Raw genomic sequence first — 13,988 nt, forward strand, 5'->3', positions numbered from 1 at the left:
CAGCACAGATTGGAACTCGACAAGAGGAAAGGGTTCGGGTAGAACAAGCAGTGATCTTGCCACCACCCAACCTCGCCGGTGCCACCACCCAACACGTATAGAGAGGGTTCCTTCTGAATCCACTCAGCACCACCACCCAACCAACCTCGCCAGCGTCGGTGCCCCTCTAAAGAGCGAACCCACCACAGTCGGCCGAACAATCAAGCCACGATCTTCCAACAAGGTTGGTTGGGTGGTGGTGCTGAGTGGAGGTGGATCGAAAGAGAGAGAAAGAGAGAGAGTCGGCACCCCTCTACCTTGCTCAATCGGTGGAGAGAGATTCCCTCCATTCCGGTTCCTTTTGGAACAGCGGGAGGTGGATTGAAAATTACACATTAACATGAACATGTGCGTTCTGCGCATCCACTGCATCAATGTTTGTTGAAAATCATGTTCTCAACGTCTTTTTCATCCATGAACGCATGGATGAGCCATCAAACACAACCTTAAGCCCCACGAAAAGCAGCTCTCTCTCTCTCTCTCTCTCTCTATATATATATATATATATATATATATATATATGTGTGTGTGTGTGTGTGTGTGGAAAATGATTAGGTGGGAAACATATTGTGGGTCACGAGGTGGTTGAGCGACAAAGATTTAGTACGAGAGCATAGTACTTTGCAAAGTACGCGATTCATATGACGGATGCCATGCGTCCCTGACGCTGAAGGCTCCTGGTGTGCTCCCTCACGAGCGGCTATCATCCACTGAGACGCTCGTTACTGCCATGCCTCACCTCTACCCACTGCTCTGCTCTATTCTGTCACTGTTTACGAATCACTGAAAGCACCAACGACTTCTGTAGGCCCTGCACCTGTGCAAATCACTGAATTAACTGGTGGCTTTGCACAGATTTGTGCTCTTATGAATCGCTGAATGAACCATCGATTTTGTGTGGCCTTGCACTTTGACGAATCGCTCAACATACTATGATTTTTTAATGGCCGTCGAGATATTAATGATCCTGTTATATAGAAAACATCTATCATAGTGATTTTTCACGGAAAATCACTCAAACAGAAAAGAGATAAAAAATCACTGACAAATTGCAACAATTAGTAAAGCAACTTTCAAAGTGACTTTCATTGAAGATCGCTGAATAGGACCTATCCAAAAAAAATATATCACTGAATAGGAAAGTGAAACAAAAAGTCGCTGAGATGTTCAGCGATGTGTGAAGCGGCATGGAGAGGCAAAACGATGCGTGACAAAGGCGTATTAGTTACTAGATCAACTCTCGACAGTAGAAGGGAGGAACGAGTGCTTAGAGACGCTGATCATATGCCAGACCATTCACCTTAAGTAAAAGGGTGCTTCACTAGCAGAACAAACAGGTTCCCCAGCTGGTGAGTCACTGACAAAAGGAATCAGCTACCTCCCTAAGGAGCCACATCCAAGAGTTTCTGACACACAAGGTTTGAAACCAGGAGAAGAGCACCAGATGATGCCAACCTTCCAATTGCGAGCCCACCACCAAGGCCAAAACAGACAAAAGGCCTGGTCAGGGGCCTATGGATCACCAACTTACGGCAATTAGCAGAGTAGATTATTACGCCATGTCTTCACCGGAATGGAATGGCAGCCTTTACAAGTTGAATTCAAGTTATCACCATATGGTACTGTCGTCCGGTGCAAAGAGGTTTGGAAACCAAATCCATGGAGTGGAGCTGCAGGTTTCTGGGCAGCGGCCTTGCTGGCACCTGAGATCTGATAGGTTTTGGGGAGCACACTAACTCAGGCAGTCATCCGAACACTTTATCATTACTCACTTTTATATTATCAGCGCGCATGTAAGATAGAAGGGTAAAAGAACAATCTGCAACCCTTATCTTAATTCCAAAACTAACATGTCCTTTAAAGTGGGCAACTTGGCATGGTTGACAGTGTTACCGCCCTTCTAATTTCCCATACAGCAAAGGAGGACCGTGAAAGATGAGACCTCCCAGCAGGGAAAGAGCACCACCCTCATACAGCTGCAGAGGGATGGTGGCAGAGAGTTTCTATGTTCCATCAAGTTTACTTGAGCACACTGCACCAGGAAAACCATCTTCTAATGCTACTTGAAGCCTGTATTGTTGCTGTTGCTGTTGTTCATGATGATGGTCTCTCAGAGTGAGAACTTTGAGTCTTTTTCCTTAGATTAATGACTCGCTTTCGATGCCCACGCCCATGGAGGTGTTGCTCCCACTCATGCTCTCCACGGAGTATGCGATTCCCACAAGCCTGATATCATATCATATCATATAGCAGTTAGATTCTGATGAACTGCAACCAGTGGTTCCCCATGTAGAAGGCAACAAACAGCATAAACTACTACCCAAAGGTGCAGGATGTATGTACCTGACAGACATATTGAGTCCACAAGTCCCTTGATGGCAGCCTCTGATCCTGTTGTTTTGGTTCATTCAAAGAAGCTGCGTACATAAACAACTCCACAGTCTCCACACAAGGTTCGACCACTAGCTTCACCCATGATTCAGCAGATTTGTCTGGCCAGAAAAAATAAAAGATTGAAACATATTCTGGAGAGCATGAATTAGGACTAGGACACCAGGAACCAAGGAAGATTAACAGACATACTCAGAATCGCTTCTGTTGCATCAAAGTAATGAAGAGTCCATCCGAAGTGTGTCCTCAATCGATTAAGCCTCCGTTTCTAGATCATCACAATCAAAAGTTAACATTACTCAAAAACATTAATTCACAACATTGAAACTTGTGATTACTCAAGATAACTTTGATCGAGTGTGATTCTGGATGCAGATGATCTTGGGCAGCTTAGGCTCAGATTCTTGACAATAAATAGCCACACCAAGTGTTTCAGGACACGGTGAACCAAATTATTACTATGACATCAAGATCTTAAACTATGTTCAAACAAAACTAACTCTCTAAAAACACATGAAATTGTTCATTTAGTTCTTGAAGGGGAAAGAAAAGGGTTACTTACTTGACGGCGAACAAGTTTTCGTGTATTTGCCTTCAAGTTATCAATCGCTTTGGCTAACAGAATCTTTTGCATGCCATTGCCTGATTCAAGTATTGCCTTTGCATTGGGTTCTAAAGATTTATCCAGAGTGTACATAAGGACAGGACCAACTTTTTGTGCACTTGTATCTTCCCCCTGTACTTGGTGCAAATAGAGACTTTCCCGATTAGAGAAAGAATATCTTAAAAATTCCTCGAATTCACGAACACCAATAGCCTGTCGAAGGCCCCGCGTATAATCTGCATTTGGGTTGTAAATATCAATTACTTCATTCAACAAACCAGCTTCAATCATGCAGTCTACTCTTTCTTCAACAAATCTATCGATCACAGGAAGAGAAGCATCCACCCACAGAAAACAGCAATCGTATCTGAAATCTGCCACTCCACCCCATTTCTGCCCTGCCAGAAGCAATGTCAGGAGATTGTCACTGGAACTACCAATAAGTTTGCTCAGCAAGGATCTTTCAGTGCCAATGACAGGCTAGACATGTATAGATTAACTTCTGAAATAAAATGTGAAGTCTATTGGGCAAGCATTAAGTCACTTCTGGGAAAATTTACCATACACATAAAGGTAGATATTGTGCTAGAGTTAGTGCTTCATGTTCCATAAGAACATGCTCTTCCCAGTTTATCCAAGTGGTGTTCTCAAACTCCCATTGACCAGAAATATGGCCAATGCAAAAATGTAGTTTACAATTGAAGAAAATTATACTTCGATGCTAATACAACTTATTAAGAAACGTCAAAATTTTACTTCAAATTACAAAAAGAAAATGCCAGGAAAAAAATACATGAAAGTCTCCAAGAAAGGGATAGGACCAAGAAACAAGTAAACCAGGGTCGCATAAGATAGCTGGATGGTTAGGTCGCACCCGCACTATCATAACCAAGGGGTCTCAATTTCAAATCCCACCCTAGCTTGCCTATCAAAAAAAAGAAAGCAAATCATTTCGTCAAATGCCATGGCTGCTTCAGAGGGAACTTTTCCAAGAGAGGTCAAAAACACTTTGACAACAAATATAGGAAAAGTCTGGGCAAAGAACTCTGTTAATATGAACTATTAAAATTGCAGACCTATTACAAAGAATATAACATAGCACAACCATAAATCCACTATCTATGAAGGATAAAACACTAACCTCAAATCCCTTTCCTTGAAAGAGTTTGCTAGGGAGCATTCCTGATGTTGCGTATAGTCTAAGATACTGTTTCACCTGTATAGAACACAACATCAAAAGTTCAGCCGACTCCAACATGTTACTGCAAGACCATTCATATACAGGCACTATTACCAGAGGGCCGTAACCATGACAGATGAGGAAAGTGTTAAAAATAGTGTGTATATATTTATACCTCACTGATATATGTATATCGTGCATATTTTGGTCATTTAACAATATGTAATTTAGTACAGTCCAATAGGGACTATAAAGTCTTTTTAGTTTTATTTATTTTTTGTTTTTTATTTGTATTATCAATGGACTGTTGGGGGAGCCTTCACTACATGTGAGGCTCTATAAATAGAGCCTCACTCCTCTATGTAATTTATGCTTTTTCTAAAGCATTTTATGTGCTAATACAAAAGCTATTTTTCTATTGTGCTCTTGTGGAATTCGTGCTTTTGTGTCTGTTTTATGAGATTGTCATCGAGACCATAGCATATTTGTGCACTTGTGTAGCCCTTCATTGGCATTATAATTGTGCACCCTTGTTTCATTACAAGGGTATCAAAGCTAGATTCTTGAAGTAGTGAAAGCTATCTTGGGATTGCTCTCTTTGTCGTGGTGCTCTTCAACCTTTAGTCCTCAAACACAAGACTTCTTCATTATGGGAGAAAGAAATTTTGCCTCCATCATCTCCTACAAGCTCAACGAAAACAACTATTTGATGTGGGAGACCGCTATGAAAAATCACATCAAAAGTAAAAAGCTTTGGGGGTTTGTTAGTGGAACCACTAATGAACCTCAACTTAAATTGACAAGAAGAGAAGGAGATCAAGTCAAAGCCCTATCCGTAAAAGAAAAAGAGAAAGCCTTGCAAGAATGCCAAAACAAGTTGGAGGATTGGGAAGCTAGCAATGCTCAAATTTTCTCATGGTTCATGAATACTATGGAGTTCAAGATCGCCACCAATATCATCAAATTTAAAAAGGCATGTAATGCATGGATTTTCTAAAGAGCACCTTCATTCAAAAATATATCGCTAAGTTATATTATCTTCAAGACAAGGTACGTAATATTAAACAAAGAGATAAAAGTGTAAGAGACTTTTATGGTATTTTATCTCCTATTTGGGATGAACTAGCTATGTTAGAACTAAAATGGCAAGGTTCGGCTATTGAAACGAGGAAATTACAAATTGAAAGAAAAAACCTTTTCTCTTTTCTTTATGATCTCCGACCAAAATTTGAGCAAGTTAAATTCTCCTTGCTTCATAAGACTTCGACTCCTTCTATAAGTGATGCTCTTGCTCAAATTTGCCAAGAAAAAATAAAACTTTGAATGCAAAAGTCTAATGATGAGGTTTTTGCCATATCAAGACTCAAAAATTTTGTAAAAACTTATAAACCACCTCACTTTGAATGAAAATTCAATAGAGAAGGACATAATGGGGGAGAATACAAAGGAAGATACAAGGGTAAAATTACTTGCCATCATTGTAAAGAATCGAGGCATATAAGACCGGATTGTCCCAAGCTTAAGAAAGTGACCGCCGTAAGTGAAAACCTCAAGAATCAAAGAAATGGTGCAACTTCAATGATTTGACAATTGCCCAAATAGCGGAGGCAGTCTCACAAATTCTTAAAGCCACTCCTTCTATATCCGGTGCCGCCATCTCCTCTTCTTCTCTTCTGGGTAAGTCTTCTTGGATTTTGGATTCGAGAGTCTCTTTTCACATGACTCATAATGAGTCTATTATCCGATTGCACTAATTCATATTTTTCATATGTATCAATCGCCGATGGTACTTCTTTAAAAGTTAAAAGTATAGGAAACTTCAACAATATCTCAAAAAAAAAAAGTGTTCCAAATGTAAGGGTTATTCCAAAATTAGATTTAAACCTTTTTTCGATATCTCAAATTTTTTATTATGGGTGTAAAGTATTTGTCTCATATAAGGCTTGTTCGGTGCAGGATCTCCAATCAGGGAAGCTAATTGGACAAGGTCATAGAAGAGGAGATATTTACTATATAGATTCCTTATGTTTATCCAAAAACTCTTTTTGTAATCATGTCAAAGATATTGATTTAAATCTTTGGCATAAAAGATTAGGATACCCAAGTATATCAAATTATCTCATTTTCCATTTTTGAAAAAAAATCATAAGGATAAAAAAATTGTATGTGAAGATTGTATACTTGAAAAAATGCAAATGATGCCTTTTGGATCTAGAACTTGACTAATGAAGTCTTTGAATTAGTGCATTCGGATGTATGGGTCTTGCTCTTGTTATGTCAAAACGTGGTTATTCATATTATGTTCCATTCATAGATGATTTTAGTATACATACTTGGATCTAATTCCTTAAACTCAAATCCAAAGTTTTTTCGTGTTTTAAAAATTTTCATAATCTAGTTAAAATCATTTTAAAACAAATATTAAAGTCTTCTGCTCCGACTCAAGAGGAGAGTTTCTTTCAAATGAATTTCAATTCTACATAAAAACTCATGGTATTTTACACCAAAGATTTTGTCCTAAGAACCCCCAACAAAATAGTATTTCCGAAAAAAAAGCATCGTCATATTATTGAAACTACTACGACCCTACTCATTTCAAAAGAAATTCCAAAAAAAAATTAGGTCGAAGTTGCTCTCACCGCGGTATATCTAATAAATAGAATGCCTTCTCAAACTTTGAAAAACAAATCCCCTATTGAAAAGCTTTTTAAAATCTCTCCCGATTTGAAAAGACTAAGAGTATTTGGATGTAAATGTTTTGTGCTTCTTGAAAAATATAACAAACTCTCTTCTAAAGCTATAAAATGTGTTTTTCTTTGATATGCCGAAAATAAAAAAGGTTATCAATGTTATGATCCAACAAATGATAAACTTTATGTCTTTAGAAATGTAACATTTCTTGAAAATAAAAATGGATTTGATCTTGAAAAACCTAAGGAAGAATCCGAGTATGCCTTATTATTTGATTTGTTACCTAAATCAAATAATGAAATTATTGATAATAATGATATTGATAATTTTGATTCTATCAATGAACCAAGTGAAAAAAGAGAACTCATAACCTCGTACAATACTCTAGACGAGATAACAGGGAGCATCCATGTGCTTTTGAAAGGTATAATCAATCATCAAATGTTAAAGAATCTAGTGTTAGAAGATCTGAACGGATGCTTAGGCCGCCAATAGGTCTCCTATGGATCCCTTTTATCCAAACTATAGGGCTTGCCTTCTAGCAATTCATTCATATTATGAACCGTCTAACTACAAAGAAGCTAAAAACATAAAAGAATGGGTAAAAGCTATGAAAATAGAATTACATGAATTACACAAGGCCCATACTTGGGCAATCCAACAACTTCTCAAGGAAAAAAAGACAATAGGACGTAGATGGGATTTTAAAGTCAAAACAAAGAGTCACGGGTCCCTGAAAAGATATAAAGCAAGATTAGTTGCAAAAGGATACTCCCAGGAATATGGAATAGATTATGAGAAAACATTTGCCCCAGTAGCTCGCATAACCACAGTTAGGGCTCTAGTTGCAGTAGTATCCATTAGAAAATGGCCTATATATCAGTTAGACGTTAAGAATGCTTTCTTAAATAGAAATTTAAATGAAGTGTACATAGATCCTCCCCCGGGTCCGACTATTGAAAATGGAATGGTTCTTCGTCTTCAAAAAGCTTTATATGGGCTTAAACAAGCTCCTAAATATGATCGGTTTAGTGAAACTGTGTTGAATCTTAGATTTAAATCATGTTATACTGACACTGTTCTTTTTGTAAGATCTATAGTTACCTCACTTATCATTCTGCTTTTCTATGTTGATGATATGATCATCACTGAGAATGATCCGAAGGAAATTGAAGAAATTAAAATTATGCTTAAAAAATCTTTTGATATGACTGACCTTGGTTTTTTAAGATATTTTTTAAGAATTGTAGCATACTCGACAAGAGGATACATTTTGTCTCAAATCAAATTTGCAGTTGATATTGTTGCGCGTTCAGGAATCACAGACACAAAATATGTCGTTGCTCCTGAAGTGATAAATGCTAAAATGAGAACTGAAGACAGAATTTTATTAGATGATCCAACTCCTTATAGGCAACTTATCGGATCATTAATGTACCTATCTATTATAAGGCTAGATATTGCACATGCAGTACATATTGCAAGTCAATTTTAACATGCGTCCACATCAGTTCACATGAGTGTCGTATTAAGAATAGTTCGATACATCAAGAAAACTATATCTAAAGGGCTATTTGAATCCTCTTAATCATCTTTAAATCTTGTTGTTTATATTAATTTTGACTGGGAAGGAGATCCCAATAACTGTCACTCACTACAGGTTTTTATGTGTTTGTAAGTGATTTTCTCATTTTTTGGTGATGCAAAAAATAACAGAAAGTGTCTTTATCTTCCACGAAAGCTGAGTATAGGACAATGGCTACAACAACAACCGAGGTCGTGTGGATGAGATCATTACTTTTAGATTTCGGTGTTGATGTTTCATAACCTTCAAAATTATGTCGTGATAACAAAAGTGTCATATATATAGCTAGCAATCACACATTTCATGAGCGAACGAAACATATTGAGATGGATTGACATTATGTCCGAGAAGAATACTTGAAGGGGACGATTACTTTACCATATGTTCTGGTCGAGTTTCAGATTGCGGACTTCTTCACCAAAGCTCATCCTCTACCAAGTTTTTTGTATCTTCTTAGTAAACTTTCGGTGATTTCACCATAAGTTTGAGGGGGAGTGTTAAAAATAGTGTGTATATATTTATACCTTACTAATATACGTATATTTATACAATATACGTATATCAAGGGTATTTTGATCATTTAACAATATGTAATTTAGTATCGTCCAATAGGGACTATAAAGTCTCTTTAGTTTTATTTATTTTTTTGTTTTTTATTTGTATTATCAATGGACTGTTGGGGGAGAGAGTCCAACCTCCCTTCACTACATGTGAGGCTCTATAAATAGAGCCTCACTCCTCTATGTAATTTATGCTTTTTCTAAAGCATTTTATGTGCTAATACAAAAGCTATTTTTCTATTGTGCTCCTGTGGATTTTGTGCCTTTGTGCCCTTGTGGAATTCGTGCTTTTGTGTATCTCTTTTATGAGATTGTCATCGGTCCATTAGAGACCATAGTATATTTGTGCACTTGTGTAGCCCTTCGTTGGCATTGTAATTGTGCACTCTTGTTTCATTACAGAAAGCAATGCATGTCGAACAACGAACATCATTTACAAAAATCACATCATCATGCACACAGGTGGATATCATATATCTTACATGTAACATGGTTGCAAAGGTTTGCATGTCTTGTTCCAATTCATTATTCTTTTCCAGGGCAATTTTCAAATAACCACTGAACTCTAGTACTATTTAAATATCGGCCAAACATTTTTTCATTTTTTCATTTTTTCAAATACACCCCAAACTTTTAGCCTAGGTTAACCAAATAACCTCATAGGGAAACTACCATTAATCTTATACTGAAATGACTAAATTATCCTTACAAAAAATAACTAAAGCCTTTCTTTTCCCCAAATTTGTAACTTGTCTTGCCTTCATCTCAAATAATAAAAAAAATACTGACAAGTGAAAAACCTTACTTTGCTCTAGCAATCTTTGCTACTTGACTAAATGAACATTTTTGTTTTTCTTAAGGGTAGAAAATAAATTCATATTGAGCACAAACCAGAATTTATATGTTCCGTTTTACCATGGTAATGGAGTAATTTTACTTCTATTGTCAGCATTAGATCCAAGATTAAACTAATGATAGTAGAGAAATGGTAATATTTGGTTAAAGGCAACAAAACTCGGGGATATATTTGAAAAATGTGAAAACTTTAGTGGTTATGTTGTTTTGATAAAACTTTGGTGGACATTTGAAAATTGCCTTTCTTTTTTCTTATGCAAGCAAAGTAGTTTTTATCAATAATGAAGTAAATATAGAAGTACAACAGTCACTAGTGGAACATCCGAGACAATGAGAACCCTAAAGACCAGCAAGTCATTGATTGTATATATGCAATAAGTCACACTTGCAATATTATTAAATAAGAGAATCTCGCTTTAATTCCATGACTTGGAGTAACGGTCACCAGGATCTCTAGGTGGTGATGCTGCCTGAAATCTAGCATTTGGAACATGGATCTCTAGCAGGGGTTGACATCAGGTTGGATATGGTAGCACCAGGCTAGATCGAAAATCAAGCCTGAGAATTACCCATGCCCACAAAGGTATCGGCTGGACATATCCCCATCTAATGAGGTTTTGATGCCTTAACCTATCTACATTTTATACATTTACTGGGATGAGATTATCCTGCTAAAAGAGAAAACAGACCCCAAACAATAGCCTAGCTTGATAGATATCATCCATAACAGCAGCACAGGCCAAGATGAAATTGGCTCAGGCTCATGTTCAATCCATCACAGCTGGACAAACCCAATCAGGTTAGCCTGTCCTGATGTCCACTCATAATCTATAGCAAACTGGCTATCCGTATAGTAGCAGGATTGTCCTACTTTGTCTTCCACTCCCTCTGCCTCTGCAAGTGGGAGCAGGTTGGCCTGTTTGACCCGAAAAAAAAAACCTCCTAAATGTATCCAATGACACTTGTAAACCAGGGCCACTAAAATTTCAAATATCTCTATGTTTATTGGATCAACCAATTTGGGGAACATGAACCAGAACATACAAACAGGTGTTGTGTAGGGATGCATACTTATGTGGGTTAAAGTTCAAATTGGATAATATATCATAGATGTATAGCACTTTTTCTTTTATCAATAACCAAACTGGTGGATAGCTCCTGGTAAGATTCAAACATATGACCCCTCAAGATAGTGTGACTCACACTGGTCCACATTCAACATCAAACCATTAGCAGTTAACATGTGCACACACACACACACACACACAGTTGGGTTCCTGTGAGCATCTAGCGATCAGTGACATGTAGTACTAAAATTTTGTGTGTGTTTGCAACACAAGATATTAGAAAAACGTGTCAGAATGACATTTGAAACACATGCACGTACACAAATGCAGCAAGACCCCTGAGAGCACCCATTATCAATGACATAGTGCTACTACATATTCATCTTTTTCTGCAACACAAGATGTAATTAGATAAATGTGTCTGACTGACATTTGAATGCCTCGATATTTTCCAAAGAACATCCACTAGTGTCAAAAGAATGCCTACAAATTGCAGTAAAATATAGATACAACCACTGACATGAATAGTTAAGATGACAGAAGCATCCTAGATAACTCAAAGGCACTTACTTTTCTAATATTATTTGGATGAACCCTATTCGCCGAAGCAGGATCGATCTCTTTAAGGAGCTCAAAATCACTAGTTGAGTTTTCACAAGTTTGGTCACAGCTTAAACGTGACTCCATATCTCCTGAAATAGATGGTTGCAATAGCAATTGTAAGAACACTAACTACTATAGCATTATATAGCCAGGAAAATAGAGAAAGAAAAAGACTTGTATATTACCAAAAGACTCATCTGGAAAAGGTTCATCCATTTCTTCCATCCAGTCATCAAGCAAGAATGGGCTTACAAGAGCCTGCACAAATATATAAGACAACCAAGAAAGAATTGAATAAGACAACTAAGAGCTCATACAAAGATTATTTGAGGGAACAGATTGCATAAACCAATTCAAGCAAAATCTTTTCAAAAAACAAAAGGGGAAGCTGAAATTTTTGTGGTTGATTAACATTTATGAATCAAATAATGGTCTCTTCTAATGGTACAAGAACTCTGAAAACAAAAAAGGAGACAACAAAAAAAAGAAAGTTAATAAGTTCAAGATATCTGTTGAGAGCTACCTGGATATAGTAATTTGTACCCCCAACAATTACTGGTAAGTGCCTCCGAGACAATATACCATCTATAACCTGGAAACCATTTATAACCAACTTTTCAGGTTGACAGAAAATAGACATAGCATAGCCCAAATCAAGGACAGGAACATTATTCTTGCAAAAAAAAATTGGAATATATGTTGCACAAATGATGTCACAAGCGAACAGTATACAGCGCATGTGTACCATTGGCAAAATTGCAATTAAAACACTCTCAGATCCCACTTGCACTCTCCAGAAAAATGAACAGAAATTGAAAAAGAAAAGAAAAAGGTAAAACAACATACAGAAAGAATCAATATTTAGTGTACTCACTGGAATGGCCAAATCACGAAAATCCTTTGATGTGAATTCCACATTAGCACTAACCACCCCCAAAAGATGATGTGGAACTCCTACATGACCATTTTCAGGTGATGTGAGCTCGAGAATCAAAGAACCAAAGATTAATTACAAAACTCCATAAAAACAATGAAGAATGGGGTTTGGAAATAAAAAGTCAAAAAAAAGCTACCAATCGTATCCATGGTACTGATACATTTAAAACATTACTAGGTGCCTTTCACACCCGATATTCAACAGCAATCCCTAAAACTACAACTGAACACTTCACAGAAAGAAATGCTACGAAGGACAACTGATAGTTCATTTGAAATAAAAAACAAATGAACCAAACTAAGAATGCGATCGTGGTCATCAAGTCAGGAACCACCAAAGAAAAAGTACTAAGAATGTGATCTACAAGAGGCATCCACTTAATTCAGAAAAGCTGCCTAAGTTGGGTTTTTCCATTATGCTCCACAAAACAATAGCCAACTTTATCCCAGTTATGTGGATAAATGAGTGCACGCAAACCCTCCACGAGTGAGGCTAAATAGAACAGCATCTCACGCTAAAGGTGGAATGCAATGAAATATCTCAAATCATCCCACATGCATCCCAATTTCTCATAATATTATATCTCTATCTCATAGTAACAAGATCATTCCGCAAACATGGTGATGCTTCCAATTCTACGGGGACCGTGAAGCCAAGTCAAATTAATCACTCTGAGAAACGAGATGAGTTGATTCATATATCATTAACTTATTCATGCCCAACGGGATAACGCATCATTGAAATTTCGGATATTTGGATTGCTCTGAACAAAAGCTTGGGAAAGTGCATAAAGAAGTGGAACACAACCTTTCCCAAGTTATCCCTCTTCTCTGAAAAAGTGGGTGCATCCAAAAGCCCTCTTAAGGCAATACTACTAGTTTAATCAGAGAATGATTCACACTTATCAACGTCTGAATTATTTTGTCATCGTTTATTTGAGTTTGAGAGAGAGAGAGAGACCCTTTCGATCTTCAGGCGGAACCTTGTTTGTGAGGACATCCAATCCTTCGTAGACCTAATTGTAGGCGAAAACCAAATAAAAACCCCGTAAGAAAGAGAAAAATGGAATAGAGAGAGAGAGAGAGGGCATAGACCTGCATGGAGTCGGCATTGATGATCTCGATGGGGAAGTGAGAGGCGAGGTCGATGGCAAGTCGGGACTTTCCGGAACCGGTGGCCCCAATAACCACCACGATCTTTGGTTTAGGGTTCTTCGCCGGAGAGGCTCCGTCGCCGCCGTTCCCCATTCCCTCCATGTTTTCACTCCCTCCCTCTCCTCCCAGCGTTCGGCTTAATTAATCATCCCATCCGCTTTCCTACACCTAGTGCTAGCAAACGAACTGACCAGCCCCTAACTCGGCTCGGCTCGGCTGGTTTGTGATCGGTTCATACAATTGGCAAGCCTAGAAACGGTAACGGGCAGCACGTTCAGCCTAAATGAGTCGAGACTGAGAAGTGTTTGGCTTGGCTTGGGTG

The 13,988-nt window shown here is 37.8% G+C and overlaps 1 protein-coding gene across 1 annotated transcript; it reads right to left on the reverse strand.

Moving 5' to 3' along the window:
• Positions 1-1,141: 1,141 nt before the first annotated feature.
• IPT2 (tRNAisopentenyltransferase 2) lies at positions 1,142-13,787 on the reverse strand. The gene is made up of 11 exons (XM_089996776.1): positions 13,607-13,787; positions 13,473-13,527; positions 12,450-12,529; positions 12,099-12,167; positions 11,761-11,833; positions 11,543-11,664; positions 4,176-4,250; positions 2,993-3,427; positions 2,623-2,698; positions 2,383-2,531; positions 1,142-2,265 (listed from the first exon to the last, which is right to left on the reverse strand). Exons 1-11 carry the CDS (start codon positions 13,766-13,768, stop codon positions 2,134-2,136), a joined length of 1,428 nt encoding a protein of 475 aa, XP_089852902.1. The 5' UTR covers positions 13,769-13,787; the 3' UTR covers positions 1,142-2,133.
• Between the last annotated feature and the right edge of the window lie 201 nt (positions 13,788-13,988).

The sequence above is a fragment of the Nuphar pumila genome, chromosome 2, assembly GCF_984573655.1.
Source record: "Nuphar pumila chromosome 2, dmNupPumi1.hap1.1, whole genome shotgun sequence".
Taxonomy (NCBI): Eukaryota; Viridiplantae; Streptophyta; class Magnoliopsida; order Nymphaeales; family Nymphaeaceae; genus Nuphar; species Nuphar pumila.